At 43.8% G+C, this 17,671-nt stretch overlaps 1 protein-coding gene across 1 annotated transcript in view; it reads right to left on the bottom strand.

Annotated features, from left to right (window-relative positions):
• Positions 1–16,548, bottom strand: part of LOC144529365 (chloride channel protein 1-like) — a 46,060-nt gene extending 29,512 nt beyond the window's left edge. The window contains exons 1-11 of the mRNA XM_078268417.1: positions 16,389–16,548; positions 16,163–16,294; positions 15,720–15,848; positions 14,275–14,408; positions 14,008–14,085; positions 13,784–13,862; positions 13,446–13,571; positions 12,697–12,781; positions 12,327–12,428; positions 11,162–11,246; positions 6,857–7,012 (exon numbers count right to left, since the gene is read on the bottom strand). Of these exons, the coding sequence (XP_078124543.1) occupies positions 6,857–7,012; positions 11,162–11,246; positions 12,327–12,428; positions 12,697–12,781; positions 13,446–13,571; positions 13,784–13,862; positions 14,008–14,085; positions 14,275–14,408; positions 15,720–15,848; positions 16,163–16,294; positions 16,389–16,476 (1,194 nt within the window). The 5' untranslated portion in view covers positions 16,477–16,548. The remainder of the gene's footprint in view (positions 1–6,856; positions 7,013–11,161; positions 11,247–12,326; positions 12,429–12,696; positions 12,782–13,445; positions 13,572–13,783; positions 13,863–14,007; positions 14,086–14,274; positions 14,409–15,719; positions 15,849–16,162; positions 16,295–16,388) is intronic.
• Positions 16,549–17,671: the final 1,123 nt, after the last annotated feature.

The raw sequence follows: 17,671 nt of genomic DNA on the forward strand, positions 1-17,671 counted from the left end.
CGGTCTGCCACTCCTTAGGCACCGTCCCAGACTTCCACGCAATGTTGAAGAGGCGTGTCAACCAAGACAACCCCTCCACACCCAGAGCTTTAAGTATTTCTGGACGGATCTCATCAATTCCTGGGGCTTTGCCACTGTGGAGTTGTTTAACTACCTCAGCAACCTCCACCAGGGAAATTGATGCCAATCCCCCCTCATCCTCCAGCTCCATAGATATTAGTCGGATTTAGGAGTTCCTCAAAGTGCTCCTTCCACCGCCCTATTACCTCCTCAGTTGAGGTCAACAGTGTCCCATCCTTACTGTACACAGCTTGGATGGTTCCCCGCTTCCCCCTCCTGAGGTGGCAAACAGTTTTCCAGAAGTACCTTGGTGCCGACCGAAAGTCCTTCTCCATGTCTTCTCCGAACTTCTCCCACACACGCTGCTTTGCCTCTTTCACGGCAGAGGCTGCAGCCCTTCGGGCCCTTCGGTACCTTGCAACTGCCTCCGGAGTCGTCTGGGATAACATATCCCGGAAAGACTCCTTCTTCAGACGGACGGCTTCCCTGACCACCGGTGTCCACCACAGTGTTCGTGGGTTACCGCCCCTTGAGGCACCTAAGACCCTAAGACCACAGCTCCTCACCGCAGCTTCAGCAATGGAAACTTTGAACATTGTCCACTCGGGTTCAATGCCCCCAGCCTCCACAGGGATGCACGAAAAGCTCCGCCGGAGGTGTGAGTTGAAAGTCTGTCGGACAGGGGCCTCCTCCAGACGTTCCCAATTTACCCGCACTACCCGTTTGGGCTTACCAGGTCTGTCCAGAGTCTTCCCCCACCCCCTGACCCAACTCACCACCAGATGGTGATCGGTTGACAGCTCCGCCCCTCTCTTCACCCGAGTGTCCAAAACATACGGCCTCAGATCAGATGAAACGATTATAAAATCGATCATTGACCTTTGGCCTAGGGTGCTCTGGTACCAAGTACACTTATGAGCATCCCTATGTTCGAACATGGTGTTCGTTATAGGCAATCCATGACTAGCACAGAAGTCCAACAACAAACAACCACTCTGGTTTAGATCAGGGAGGCCGTTCCTCCCAATCACGCCTCTCCATGTGTCTCCATCATTACCCACGTGCGCGTTGGAAGTCCCCCAGCAGAACTATGGAGTCCCCGACTGGAGCCCCATGCAGGACTCCACTCAAGGTCTCCAAGAAGGCCGAATACTCCGAACTCTTGTTTGGTGCATATGCACAAACAACAGTCAGAGTATTCCCCCCCACAACCCGCAGGCGTAGGGAGGCGACCCTCTCGTCCACCGGGTTAAACTCCAACGTAGCGGCGCTCAGCCGGGAGCTTGTGAGTATCCCCACACCCGCCCGGCGCCTCACACCCTGGGCAACTCCGGAGAAGAAAAGAGTCCAACCCCTATCCAGGAGTATGGTTCCAGAACCAAGACTGTGCGTAGAGGTGAGCCCCACCAGATCTAACCGGTAGCGCTCCACCTCCTGCACAAGTTCCGGCTCCTTCCCCCACAGAGAGGTGACATTCCACGTCCCCAGAGCCAGCCTCTGCTGCCCGGGTCTGGTCCGTCGAGGCCCCTGACCTTCACTGCCACCCATGTGGCAGCGCACTCGACCCCAGCAGTTCCTCCCACAGGTGGTGGGCCCATAATGGTGCTGATAATTATCTCTGCCATTTTCTGCAAGATTGTTACTTATTTCACCATGACGTGCACACCAGTTGTCTTCCTGTTGGAGTTGAGATTACAGTACCTTCTGACTGTTTGACTAGAGCGGGTCTCAGAACACCTTATTGGGGTGGATCGTTAGGGTTTCTTAGCCTGCACCCCTACTCGGAAAAAGGGTTCATTTTACCTTTTTTTTTTTAGCCAAACTGGTCCTAGATTTTAATCAAAGCAAAAGTACACAAATATAAAAAAAATATTCTACGTTTGCTTCACTACAATGCACCTACACAGTTTGTTTTGCAGGTGGATCGAAATACAGACAAACAAAGAGAAAGTCTGATCATGTGTAGGACAAAGGGAGATAGGGAAACAGAGGCCGAAAGATCCAGAGTGTGTGTTTGAGTAGGTTTCAGAGAAAGGCTGACAGCAGCAGAACGCGACAAGAAAGCAAAAAACACACAGTATGCGTGTGTTGTGAAAGGAGGTTTTACCAGCCAGCTGCTCTCAGTTTTGGTTGAATTAAGTTTTCACTGCAGGGAGCCTCTCTGCTCAACTGAGAAACACCACGACAAAACCAAGGCAGTGTATGACGCTGAGTGATGGGCTTTAATATCCTGTTTGTAGAGTCTTTTACCAACTCCTACATTAGGCCAATGAGGTGGGACCGGGGAAGAACTTGCCTCAACACGAGTTCTGGGTGCCAATAATCAATGTCCACAATCTGTCTGCATTTCGGTCACGGGCCTGCTCACCGTAGCACAAGCAATACAGTCCTTTTCATTGAGTTTCTGGTTTAGTTCCATTAATTTTCTTTTGCACACAAATCAATCCGAATGACATGACACAACACAACACGGTGAAAAGCTGAATGCTTTTCCCCCTAGCCACACACCTGTGTATCAAACATAAAACTGCAGATTAATTAGCATCACCAACGTGGTATATAAACAAAACAAAGTTGTATAATGGCTCCAACACTGTTGATAGGATTATTTATATGGCATTTATGCCTGCTTTAACTTTAGACACTGCAGAAAAAATAGACTGAGGTTAACTCTAAAAAGGCAAATGGATTTTAACTTATTTTGGAAATCTAATAACGAAGAGTGGATCTAGGACAAATTTTGTGGAGGACCATTTAAATATTTCTATTCATCGGGTCAAAATTAGGGTTAACTGACAGCAGTTTCTGGTGCTGGGAAGATGTAAGCTTCAGGGCCCTATCTTGCACCCGGCGCAGCGCAAAACCCGATGCAAGTGTCTTTGCTAGTTTAAGACCGACGCAGTTGTCAATTTCCCGTCCAGCACCTGCGTCCTTTAAATAGCAAATGCACCTGCACCCGTCTTTGCGCCCATGGGCGTGCTGGTCTTACAGGGAGGTGTGTTCAGGTGATTTCTTGGCGTATTGCTATCTTGAGGCAGCGGGAAGTGATCGCACAATTGACCAACAAAAACCTGGTCTTAAGTCAATAATGCAGCATTTTATTGTTATTTTAACAGCAAATTAGTAAAATGCGCCTAGGCTTATGCACAGCGCACGCACACTATGCTTGTTACACACACACACACACACACAAACATGCAAAAGATTACAAATATTACGGTGCAAATCCGCCATCATAATAGCAAGTGGTCTTAGGGTCTAGGTGCCTCAAGGGGCGGTAACCCACGAACACCGTGGTGGACACCGGTGGTCAGGGAAGCCGTCCGACTGAAGGAGGAGTCTTTCCGGGATATGTTATCCCAGACAACTCCGGAGGCAGTTGCAAGGTACCGAAGGGCCCGAAGGGCTGCAGCCTCTGCCGTGAAAGAGGCAAAGCAGCGTGTGTGGGAGAAGTTCGGAGAAGACATGGAGAAGGACTTTCGGTCGGCACCAAGGTGCTTCTGGAAAACCGTTCGCCACCTCAGGAGGGGGAAGCGGTGAACCATCCAAGCTGTGTACAGTAAGGATGGGACGCTGTTGACCTCAACTGAGGAGGTAATAGGGCGGTGGAAGGAGCACTTTGAGGAACTCCTAAATCCGACTAATACGCCCTCTATGGTAGAGGCAGAGCTGGAGGGATTGGCATCAATTTCCCTGGTGGAGGTTGCTGATGTAGTTAAACAACTCCACAGTGGCAAAGCCCCAGGAATTGATGAGATCCGTCCAGAAATACTTAAAGCTCTGGGTGTGGAGGGGTTGTCTTGGTTGACACGCCTCTTCAACATTGCGTGGAAGTCTGGGACGGTGCCTAAGGAGTGGCAGACCGGGGTGGTGGTTCCCCTTTTTAAAAAGGGGGACCAGAGGGTGTGTGCCAATTACAGGGGTATCACACTTCTCAGCCTCCCCGGTAAAGTCTACTCCAAGGTGCTGGAAAGGAGGGTTCGGTCGATAGTCGAATCTCAGGTTGAAGAGGAACAATGCGGATTCCGTCCTGGTCGTGAACAACGGACCAGATCTTTACTCTCGCAAGGATCCTGGAGGGAGCCTGGGAGTATGCCCAACCAGTATACATGTGTTTTGTGGATCTGGAGAAGGCATATGACCGGGTGCCCCGGGAGATACTGTGGGAGGTGCTGCGGGAGTACGGGGTGAGGGGGTCCCTTCTCAGGGCCATCCAATCTCTTTACGACCAAAGCGAGAGCTGTGTCCGGGTTCTCGGCAGTAAGTCGGACTCGTTTCAGGTGAGAGTTGGCCTCCGCCAGGGCTGCGCTTTGTCACCAATCCTGTTTGCAGTATTTATGGACAGGATATCGAGGCGTAGTCGGGGTGGAGAGGGGTTGCAGTTCGGTGGGCTGGGGATCTCATCGCTGCTTTTTGCAGATGATGTGGTCCTAATGGCATCATCGGCCTGTGACCTTCAGCACTCACTGGATCGGTTCGCAGCCGAGTGTGAAGCGGCTGGAATGAGGATCAGCACCTCTAAATCGGAGGCCATGGTTCTCAGCAGGAAACCGATGGACTGCCTTCTCCAGGTAGGGAATGAGTCCTTACCCCAAGTGAAGGAGTTCAAGTACCTTGGGGTCTTGTTCGCGAGTGAGGGGACAATGGAGCGGGAGATTGGTCGGAGAATCGGCACAGCAGGTGCGGTATTACATTCAATTTATCGCACCGTTGTGACGAAAAGAGAGCTGAGCCAGAAGGCAAAGCTAAGTACAACCCTTTTGAACCATGCGCCTGGTGCACGGACCCTTTTTTCCGCCGTCAAACTAGCAGAAGTGGATTTGGACACGATCTAAAACGCACCTGCGCCAGGCGCTTCACGCCGTGCGCTTCGATCGTTAAAATAGGGCCCTTAGAGTGGTTTGTCTCCAGTTGGAATCCCAGGAAAGAACAGAACAATCCCAGCTTCTTAGTGGTTTAACTTGGCAGAAACTCACAACCTGACAACTCTGACCAATACTACGTTGTTGTTGGTCAGATTTTGAGAAAGACAGCAAATACTGGTGTGAACCGAACTTTGTGTAATGTGGCTTCCATGTAGATTGAAAAGTTTGGTTTTGTATTTACTCAGAAAGGTAATCTGTTTCCCCAGTTTCCCACAGCATCACTTTTCTCTACTTGAGCTCTTGAGAAGCTGCAGATTTTCATCTAACAGGAGGCAGCAACAGCTTGGTGCTGTTTTCTGCAGCAGCAAACAGACTGTGTTTCGGTCTTGATTACAATTCAAGTCAAACTGATAGCTTTAATTTGATGGTTACACTGTTATTTTTCAGTGGGGCAGTATTATATAAACTGGATGACAACCTAACTGCTTTACGGTCAGAAACAAATCTATAGCATCAAGTACAGAAGTATGTCAATACAACTTAAGTAGGTATGAATTACCCACTGGTTTTGGAACAACCTCAATCTTTCTTGTCTGGTTAAACTGTATATTGAAATGTCTGCAGTGGTATATTTGACATGGTTGTATGGTCAGATCTACTGAAATGAGCTGCGTAAAGACACAACATGGAGCTCTTCACAGGTCAACTCAGCTCCTAATATTCAAGACCAAATCATATTTAAATTAATTGGGTCTGGTAGGGTCCGCTTTACCCATTCAAGTACTGCATCTGTTTGTCAATGTGTTTTTTTTCCCTCAGAGGACCCAAGCACACTCATGTGTCATAATCATCACAGAAGAAAAATATTCTTTGAGGCAGAAAAGGACCATGAAAAATTATACGCATTGCTACTTATTTTTGAATTGATAGTGAATCATGCTGCTGCCAGTGCTGGTGCTCTATCTCTACTTGGGTTGAATGAAATGTTGGCTTGGTTATAACTGTTGCTATTGCTATTCCGATCGGGTCCGACTGTCATCAAGTTCCTTTCGGATGAGGTCCTCTACTCTGACATTGTCTGGATGTTAAACCACCCATTCATTTTTATGGGTGGGAGCAGTTACTGCACTTCGGAGCGAACTTTAAAAAATGGCCTTGGACATTACACTGACTGGTAAGACCTATGACAAACACATCAGACAGCTTCTTCGTATCAGTTTACTGTCTGATCTTCTAGACTGGTCCTTGGTAGTTTTTTAAACTGATGCTACAAGCAACATCACGCTGCTTGTTCTCTTTGAACCTGTTATTTGCCTGATGATGATGATGCTTTGAAGATTCACATATAAATCTAAGATGATACATGCTCCTTATAAGCATTCCTTATGGTCTATATAGCTGCCTTGTTATTGTGATTTAGTTATCAAGTTTTAATGGGGTTGTTCATACTGTTTTAGTGATCATTTGTCCACCTGTGTATATGCTGTGAGATTTTTTTACAGACAGTTCTATCAACCCTCTGCGTATTCACAGTCAACCCAGCACCAGATTGACCAGATTTGTGTAGATGACGATACTAATACTGAGATAGCAAGACATTAAATTCTCCAGTGTGTGTGTGTGTGTGTGTGTGTGTGTGTGTGTATGTGTGTGTGTGTGTGTGTATGTGTGTGTGTGCGTGTGTGTGCGTGTGCGTGTGAAAAGAATGATCCATCTGGCAGCTTGCCAGCACTGTTGACCTTGGACAGGAAGAGATGAAGAAGACAAAGACCCACACCTACCCACCCACACATGTCCCTGTTACCGACACACAACAAGAGTGACATACAATGAAGAGGAGGATGACGAAAATGCTGACGTCACACACACACACACACACACACACACACACACACACACACACACACACACGTTTACTGGCAGCCACAGACCTTCATAATTAAGAACAGCAGCAGGACGAGGAAGACACTGACATCAGGGTGCAGCCAGGCGGCAGAGAGGCCCAGACCAGCCGGAGGAGGTGATCCCGAAATCTTTGTCCACGTAAAGTTGTCAAACAGGGAGTTGATACACTCCCTTGGCATCAGCTGGAGAGGGGCAGAGAGGAATCAAAAGCAGAGGGAAGAAGGGATAAGGGCAGGGAGTACAGAGGGAAGATTAGGATGTGAGTCAGGTGGACAAGAGGTGGAGTAAAGGTGAGTGGGAGAGAGAGAGAGAGAGAGATAAATCAAAGAGAGATGGACAGAGGGCAAAAGGGAGGGGGAGGAGAAAACAGGAATGGTCAGAGACGTTGCAAAGAAGGAGAAAGAAAGAAAAAGGAAAAAAGGAGGTAGAGTGGGAGAAAGGGTGGAGGTAAAAAGGGAATTAGAAGAGAAATAAAAAGGGAGGAAGTCAAGAAGACAAAGATGGGAATGTGTAAAGAAAACTGGAGAAAAAAAAGGGTGAGAATGGAAAGAGAAAGGATAGGGAGAGAAAGGGAAGAAACAAGGGAGTAAAAGGGTGACAGACACAGGGAGAAAGAGAGATTGGAAGAGAAGAAGAGGGAAAAGGGAAGGACAGTGTAAAGAAAAGTGGGGAGAAGAAACCATAGGAGAGCAAGAGAAGAAGGAAACATGGATGGAAGGGGGATGAAGTTTATCAAGGGAGGAAAAGAGACCAGAGGGGAAAGGATGATAAAGGAGAAACAAAAGGAAAAAAGGAAAGATTGAAAAAGAACAGGGGGACAAAAACGTGAAGAGAGGAAGAAAGTCAAGTGGGACAAACAGGCAGACAAACAGGCAGGAAGTCATCCAGAAAGCTGGAATCAGACGGGTACGTGTGGCTGTGTCCAATGACTCATTCTGTTTAGATGAGTCATGAATGACTAATTTACTCCAACCATTTTGCACATTTGCATTGACTCTTCCGAATTTTCTCACAGGGACAAATTGCAGCACATCGCGTATTTGCATAACGCCGTTGCGGGGGGAAAAACAACACCAACGTCATTTAGATTTTTCTACTTTTGCACTTCCTGCTTAAGCTAGGGTTGAATCGAGGCCCTGAAATGTATTATTTAGTGTGTGAATGGAAAGGTTGAGGATCCGCTCTGTGAAAGGCTGCTGTTGGCCTCGATGAAGCTGGATGTAGTAATAGGCTTTCCTGTGCCTTTCTGAAGTGGTGGGTTCACGTCCTGTTTAGAACCCTTGTAGCTTTTAATCTCCTCTCACTGTGCTGCTGCTTCTGTCACTCTGCACTGTGCTATCAGGTTGGATTGGAAGGATTTAATTCCCCAAAAGCTATATAGACACTTTCTGGGGGGAGGGGGGGTGAAAAGTGAAATTGTTTAAATGTAGATATCACTCCATTCCCCTGCTTTTTTAAAACAATGGCTTTGAGTTTGTTATAAAAGGTGCGAGACATTTCTACAATGAGAGTGTGAAAGGCATGCACTGGGGGCATGGAAAACAAACAAACAACAGACAAACAAACAGGTGCTGCTGACTGACATATGCACACAGATGGATACATGTGCATTTACAACAGTGTATAACACACACTTGCTTCACACTGTTAGTGTCTATTCTAAGCATCTGTGAAACACATGATTTGCTCTTGGTAGGTGAGCTGTTGATACAGTAAATGGCTCTGTCTGGCTTTCACCTTAAAACTGCTTCTGTGGCACAGTAGGCTACAAGGCATGTATCTTCCATCCGTGCCGAAACACGGACACTGACATCACAGTAAGGCCTCTTATGCACATTTATACATTGATGGTGTACAGAATATTCAAGTATAGATTTTTGTTTGGTTTACGCTTGTTAACCTTGTTATTTATTTAGAACATTTTACACGCCACACAAAATAAAACACCTCCCTCTCCCCTCCCAAACTAATCATTATTCGTTTCTTACACTGCACTATATCTTTTATTCTTGTATTTGTATCTTATTCTATTTTAGCCTGTTGCCTTTACTTGCCCTACAACCTCAGCCTGTCAGTCAGTCAATAGGGTATAGTGAACACAGTGGTGCCTGCCTGTCACAGAGGAAGTCTAAGGTTAACCATACCGCGACCGCTTTCGCCTCGCCGTTATATACTCTGTCTGCGTGGAGTTTTGAAAAGTGTTACCACACTTGCAACCAGAGTAATGCACAGGCTTGCGTAGGCTGCAGCCTAGGGGCCCCACGTGTGCAGGGCCCCCGGATTGGCCAGACCATTTTTTATTATTATTTTAAATTTACTTGAGTAAACAAAAACAAAAAAACTAATTGGCCCATAAGAGTCTTTTATGCCACTTTCTACTTCTACTCCACTACATTTCAGAGAAAAATATTGTACTTTTTACTCCACTACATTAATCTGACAGCTTTAGTTACTAGTTACTTTACGCATTAAGATTTATGCAGACAAAACACATGTAGGTCTAGTTTAAACAATACAATGTTTTATAATAAATTAAACTACCCAACAATTGCACCTCACAAGTCCACCTGAAATGTTTAGCCAATTAAACACTTAGTTGATTGACAGAACTGTTTGGTTTGTTTAAAAAATGTGAGAATTTTTCCACATTCAGTACTTTCACTTTTAATACTTCAAGCACATTTTCCTGATGATACTTGCATAGTTTTACTTAAGTAACATTTTCAATGCAGGACAGTATGGTATTAGTACTTTTACTGAAGTAAAAGATCTGAATACTTCATCCACCACTGGTAGTGATGTGATTTTGCCTCAGTAATGCACAGTAGTGCCTGTGCAGATGCTGTAGCCTACCTGTTGGTTTAGTAACTTCATTCCGTTCATAGAACGCTCTGCTTTTTCCAAAGCTCCGTAAACCACTCTCTGATCACGTGCCTCCATGAGCCAATCAGAGTTGTTCCCTGCACCACGCAGCTTAGTTTAGACGTAGACAGTCACAGAGGACAGAGTAACATGAGGAAAATTCCACAACAGATAGCAGTCGGTCATAAATCGTCATGAGGTTTACCAGTTTACCAGTAAACGCAACATTTTGTCCCGTCTGTGTTGTTTTTCAGACAACAGCAGTGACCAGTGCTAGTTTGAGTCTTTTAGCTCATAGCTTTAGCGGCAGACTGTTGTACGTCCCGCTACACGCTCACACTACACCGTTTAGCTGTCAGTATTTTAGCCGTGTTTACTACTGTAGCTAATGGTAGGCTAACGTTAGCTGCTGTGTAACGTGTTATTAGTGTTTACTAGCGTGACATGCAGCGATGTTTCTGTTGCCTCTACCGTCTGTTTTGGAGCATCAGAGCGCAATGCAGACATTTAAGTGGCACCGTAATCCGCGTTGCTATTTGGTCCGGTAGATACCGGGCACCGGTGCCCTATTGGCACCGGATTTCAACATGCGCCGTTAACTTGAACAGAAAATTGCGTTGCCTGTATCTTTTCACGGCAAACTCGCATGTTTGGAAAGCAGTCGCACAACAGCTGAAATGGCATACTCCTTCATAGTATCCTTCAACAAAGGAGGAATGTAGCACAATATGGATGTGAAAGCAGTTATAATTAGCCTATGTGACAATAAAATTTGTTTTGGTTAAAATCAACAAATAATCGTGATCAATATATTGATCAAAATAATCGTGATTATCATTTTGGCCATAATCGTGCAGCCCTATCCGCCATCCACTTGAGTTAGAACGATTTTTAAAACTATATATTTATAGTGATCGTTCTTGATGTGGACAGCCCTTGTGAGCTTCTAACACCCTTAACTGAATTCATCCTAGCACAGTAATACCACTGCCAGATCGAAGTTTGTTGCTGTTTTTCCCGCAAAGGTGCACGAGGCAAATGTTCATGTTGGTGACTCCCTGTGGCACCGAGATCAACTTCAATACGCAAAAATCCTGTGATGTAGGGTCAGTAAAGGGAACACAGCAGGCCTGTATTTATCAAGTCTACTGGTCTGTGATGTGTCCAAAGAGATAAAAGATCTAAGAGATTTTACTTTCTGCTTATGATACATCATGGCCTGTCGACAGATACTGGACACCACAACTGTTCTGTGGTGTTTTAAAGCAAGTGTACTCTTACATAAATAATCTGTGAGTAGTGGTGTTTTAAAACATGTAAATTAGTTACCGCTGTTCGCTTTTGTGGGGTGGCATTTGCTGCAGCTTATTGTTCCTCAGCTCTCTGTAGCTGTCAGCACTGCATGCAGGTACAAACAGATTTACATGCCCTGTATTCGTCCTTGTTTATAACAATATATGAGCTCTGACCTCTCCTGCCATGAACTGTCCAAACCCGGGGGGGAAGGTCAAGGTGGCGATGACCAGCGTTACCACAGCTGGAAAGATCAGCCGGCTGGGAGGGAAAACAGGAAAAAAGGTTATTTATTTTAATTAGTAAATATCTCTAAAGATCAAAATCCAAACGAAATTCAATTCATTAATCAAAATTCATTAGAATAATAAATGTTAAGTGCTCAAGTATTAAGATCCCATGCCATACCACCCTTTAGTATATATATACACACACACACATACACACACACACACACATACATACTAGGGCTGTAAATCGATTACAAATTTTAATTTTAATTAATTACATACTGTGATTAATTAATCGAAATTAATCGCATACATAATTAACGGTGCCTGAACCGATACTTTTTAAGAAAGTAAAAAAAAGAAAAGAAAAGAAGAAAAAAAAAAGGGTACTAAACAACAGTTGGTGACATTAAAGAACGGCTTGTTTATTGCTAAGGCCATATGGTCAAAATGAAATGATTTAATAATAATGTATAACAATAACTTATTTCACTAGTAAATTGCTGTTGAACGACAAAAACAACCACCAGATGGGAAAAAGACATTTACAATAACTTCAAATGCACCACGAGGCTGTAGTTTACCGGTTTCATTGAACGCCCTGTCTGTGTTGTTTCTCCGACGGCAGCTGCAGATTGTTACATCCCGGTGTTGAATCCTCTACAATAAACACAGTCACACTTTACACCGTTTAGCGTTAGCTGTCAGCATTGTAACCGTGTTTAATCCAGCTACTAGCTAGAGGTAGGCTAACGTTAGCTGCTGTCTAGTATAGTGTTAACTAGCGTCACATGCAGCGGTGTTTGTTTTGCCAGTATCGTCTGTTTCAGAGCATCAGAGAGAAGCACAGACATATCAGTGGCACCAGATTTCGGTAGCCAGGGTTGGCAGGAAGAAGATTTTTACAAGTAAATCTTCCAATTAATAATCCAGGCAGAACATTCTCGTCTCCCTCATTCATTTTACAGTCCAATGGTGGCTAGAACGGCTCCGGGTCAAACGTCAATATGGAATGGATTAATCTGCGTTATTTTTTTAACGCGTTATTTTGACAGCCCTAATATATATATATATATATATATATAAAATATTTTAAAAATATGAGACTCACTGTTTGGTCAGGAAGCGGGTCATAGCGTTGGGTCGTCTCATGAACAACACCACCTGTCTGTTGAGATAGACGAAGAACGCCCCCAGGAACCCACAGGAGATCCTGCACAAAGCAATAAACTTAAATTAGCCAAGTTAAGTCATCTATTCATTCGTCACACCTGCATGTTCTATGTCTCTCTCTTTCCCTGAGAAGAACTATTGAGGTGAACCATTAATTGGACTCTCCATGTTTTTAAATGCTACATTTGCATAAAGTTTGGCTTATTAACATTTTCCATCTTGTCTATTAGGAAGACAGAAGACAGACAGACACACAGACACACACACGCTGCCATATATGTCTTTGGCTCAGTTTTCTAGTCGCTCACCCAATGATGGCAAATGCCGGCAGCTCCTGAAGGTCAAAAGGGAAATCCATGCGGAAGTTTGTCCTGAACAGAGCTGTGATGGTTACTGAAAGAAGAAGAAAAGGCGAAGAGGTGAAATTTACAGAATTTCAAAAATAATATTTATTTAGTCTGTAGATTAAAAATGTTGTACATGTGGCCGGGTTAGCTCAGTTGGTAGAGCACATATATAGAGGTTTACTCCTCGACGCAGCGGCCCTTTGCTGCATGTCGTTCTCCTTCTCTCTCCCCTTGCATGTCTTCATCTGTCCTAGGGAATTAAAGGCCTAAAATGCCCAAAAAAATAATCTTAAAAAAATAAAAATAAAATAAATAAATAAATATATATATATATATATTTATTAAGTACTGATTAACTTCCTTTTGGAAGGTCATGGGAAAGTGTTGGCACAGTGAAATGAGAAAAGATATTTCTTGGTTTCTCTAGAACTCACTTAAATTATTTATAAGACATTTTCATAAGCTGAGTCAGGCATTACAATACTCCGCAGCTACATGGTGGAGGAGGACACCACCTAGTGGAAATTGCATGATGTGCCTAAAGTAAATACATTATATCAGTGCCACTAAAAAGATGTGAGTTGCTCGGTGATGATTATTGAAGTAAAGGCGCCCTCTAGTGCCTGTTTGATAAAGAGAAAGTGACACAATCTTGATCACAACATTTGAATGACAAAATATCTTGATAAATACTTTTCTCCAATCCATACCTGCATCTTTGTTGAACACTGATAACACTCTGAATATGAAGGCACTAAATGTAGCAGCAAAGTATCCTCTCCAGTAGTTTCTCACAGCAAAGTATGTGGATGTTACCTCTATACTGAAGAGCACACCTGGTGAAAGGAAATAACCAGTAATTAAACAGGCAGCAATGCACTAAGCCAAAGCTAAAGACTAGTACATGCTAACAACATGATATTTCCTGAAAAATTGGTGGATATTTCAAGTTCCCCCAAGCTCCATTTTTTCTTATTGACATAAAATATCATATGAGTGTGAATTTTGAATGTGTGAGTGGGACACAGAACAGAAAAGGGCTGTGTACCTCCAAGTGGAGTACCAAAGCAGCAGCCCACCCCGACAGCACAGCCTACTGTCAGGATGTCCGTGTAACAGTATGGATTCTACTGATCCAGAGAGGAAGAAGAGGATTGAGATGACAGAAAGACAACATATAGATGAGGAATGTCTCATACAGTATACGTTTTTTTTTTATAGTCCCACTTAAAAGTTGCAAGTAAATGAAAATGTTTCTCAACATCAGATTACCTGATAAGCTCCCGAGAAGCAGGACATGAACCTGCTGAGAACTGCAGCACAGATACTGGCGATGTGAACAAACGGGCCCTGAGTGGAGCAGATGAGCAGGAAAATTAAATTAAATGATGTTCTAATTAAATTAAATGATGTTCTATAGCAGTGCATACAGTAAGACCAAACACCACACCAAAGATGCTGTTGGTTGTTAGATTGAGTGAAAATGTATAGTGAGAGGTTGGTTAATTAATCTGTGTAAAAAAAATCTGGATCATCCACCTCTTTGCCTACAGGCATGCCGCTGCCCAGGGCAGCAGTCAGACCAATGACTTTAGCAACAAAGGCCTTGAGAGTTAAATACTCCTTAAGTACCACACCTCTCAGGATGGTCTTCAGCTCTGGGATGCCAGAACCTGAGAAAGAAGGGGGGACAAAGAGGTTTGAATTAAAGAACAATTCAAACATTTTATGGAAAATTCCTGTTGACGCTGGTGCAACCGGACAGTACCAAGCATGTCAAAAGCACACAGATGCACAATCCAATTTAAAGTACTTCCATAACCTTAAATAGAGAAGCTACACCTTCCTGGTTTGTTGAGGGTTTTCTTCTGCATGAAATAGTGTCGTTTCCAAACCATTTGTTCTTGATTTGCAGAGAAATGGCTTATTAGTAATCACCTCATGTGAAAAAAAGGTAAGAGATAATGTGAAAAACGTTATTTTGTATTCTTGTGAACCTGAGATAGGTAATCATGCACCCTGGAGGGCTTAGACTCAGCTGGGTTTCAGTCCAATCAAAAGTTACAGCATCTGAATTCACTGATTTGCAGGGATGACTATTCTAGAATGTGATGTTGCATACAAAAGTACATTGTCTAATATGCATTAATAATCAGGCATTCTATCAGAGACTAAAGGCCCTGACACACCAAGCCGATGGCCGGGGACTAGTGGCGACCTCTCGTTGGCCCTCGTCGCCTTTGTCTTGGCCAAAAGTTAGCAGTGGAACACACCGCAGAGACTACAGCCGACGGACGTTCTACGCCTGCGTGAGAGGAAATAACTCTCCATTAGGGCTGGGCGATATGGAGAAAATCAAATATCAAGATATTTTTGACCAAATACCTCGATATTGATACAGCAACGATATTGTAGTGTTGACTATTGGGGCTTTCACAAAATATTTACACAATGAGATTTTTGATAAATAATCATCAGTAATGTGGATATAATGACTAAGTGGGTAAAGGCAAATAATAGAACAGTTACAACAGTCTGGTAAGTTCAGAAAATGACATCATTCTACTGTAATGCAGCCTTTAAAACCAGGAAAAGACACCACTTAGGCCATATTACCAAAATCTAAGACAATCGTTCGAACCTGTGTATTTTTTAGAAGAAACATTCAAACGTTATTTTTGACCAGTTTTGACAGCTCTTATGTGTATTGGATTGATCAGATGAGATGAAAAATGAAAGGAGCCTTCTGTATGCCTGTCACAGTCACTTGTTTGATTTCCTCACTCTCGTTTTCAAGCCTAACAGCCAAGATGAATCAGATGAGTTGGCTGTTCAGCCAACAGCCGACGTCAATTCAACATGTTGAATCGACCGAAAAAAGGCCGACGGGACACACTGCACAAACCAGGCCAACTGTCGGCTTGGTGCGTCAGGGCCTTAAATACAGATGAGAACATAGCCACGAGGAGGAAGGGGGTACAGACCGATAGCTTGAGGAGCGACCAGGTGACAGAAGAGGGAGGAGAACAGGATGAAGATCAGGGGATATGAAACCCAGGCCAGGTACTGCAGGGGGATGTTCCCCCTCAGCTCCCCATAAATCCATTTATAGGCTGAAGGAGGGAAGGAGGGAGGGAGGGAAGATATGGTAGAGGTGGAAGAAAAAAAAGGAAAAACAAAAGAATGATAGATTAAAAAGATAAAGATAAGTATAAATAGCAGGAGTGTAGGATGAAGTAAGGAGAAACAGATGAAAGAGGAAAGCAAGAGAGAGAATAGAAGACAGAAGTAGCAGACAGAAGGTAAGGAATGAGACAGGCATAAAAGTAAATTCACAGAGGAAGAGAAAAATGCAAATATCGTTTTGCACTAGCTTTTCCTTTACTTTAATGACTGCCGCAATGCATTATGGGATCTGTAGTCTTACCTTGCAGGCTCTTTGCGCTGGCATAGTCCATTGTCCAGCTGACCAGCGCCATCGTGATGCCCAGCAGAACAAGGAAGATCCAGTCCTCTCCCAACCTAGTCACAAGGAATCGCTGCACCCGTGCTATACAGTCTGACAAAACCAAAAAACTCAAAAGCTCACAAAAAAAAAGAAATAATAAGGAAATCTATTTATTTACTTACTTTTTTTAATCAGGACTGCTCACCTCTACATTTGGAGTAGGAGCGTTTCTTCTTCATAGAGGACGTGAGGTCAGCTGTTTGCTCATCTGGCTCATCAGCCTCTGCCTCCATGTTAGGCTGATGCCTGTTCCTTTGTCTGCTGTGATAGCCGTGCTGATGTCGACTGTGGCATCCATTTTGACCATGGCCACGCCGGCCATGTCGTGTCCTGCCATGGCTGCAGGGATGGTTGCCATGTTTCTTGATCTGTCTCTCTGTCAGCAGGCGTGTGGCCTCCCGTCTGCCGGAGCCTCCTTGGTTTTCTTGGTACTCCCCATAGAGCTGTCAATCATTTAAGTTAACCAATCCATTCATCAGTCTGGATAAGAACATCTCACGCAAATGTCCAGCATTCATTCATTAGACATGAACATGTACAGGTAGTTCCTGAGAAAGTGAGAATGTAGAGTGTGATAGTACTCTCCTTTTGGCACGCTGGCAGAGAAGAGTCCATTTTAAAAATAGACTGGAGCCCGTGTTGACCCAAACAGCTCTAATGGAAGTGGAAACATGGGCTCTGCCTCTAGATTTATCAACTCTGGACAGACTACACAAAAATTGCCTGGGACATATGGGGAAGAGATCAATTCTCATCTATCTTTCTCACTAGCACAAATATTTCTTTCAGTAGGAGATTCCCTCTTGGATTAGTTTCATCAAACACAAGCTATCTCACACACCTCCAACATAAGCTGCAAAATATAGTATATGCTTTCTTTTTTCATGTTGATGAATTTGATACCCATACAAATATATAGATTCTAAATATGTGCCAGCTATACTTTTGTCAGCACAGAACCTAACTTAAGTTACAGGGCTCCAGACTAACTTTTTGCCTTGGTTGCACTGGTGCGCCTAACTTTTTCTATTTAGGTGCACCAGCACAAAATTTAGGTGCACCCAAATTTTTCCTTGCGTCGCCGTTAACGCTGAATGGCGATACACAATATATAGCTCTGTATTTTTTTACAAAGTGGGCTAACTGTTCAGTTTTAAGTCAAAGCCACTTTTCACAAACTCTTTCATTAAAACAGATTGTGATTCAAATAAAATGCAAAGAAAGGGTTTCCTTCCCAGTTTGAAAATATACAGCTGCAACACATGTAAATGAAAGTTATCTGAAATAAATAGCCTAGGACATATTTAAAAAAATATATATCTCTGAGAAAGCTCATTCACTTGTTTTCAACAACAATAACAGACTGCTTAAAAGAGAGAGAGGACGCCCGAATAGCTCAGATGGTATATATAGAGGTTTGACTCCGAC

Source organism: Sander vitreus, chromosome 14, assembly GCF_031162955.1.
Source record: "Sander vitreus isolate 19-12246 chromosome 14, sanVit1, whole genome shotgun sequence".
NCBI lineage: Eukaryota > Metazoa > Chordata > Actinopteri > Perciformes > Percidae > Sander > Sander vitreus.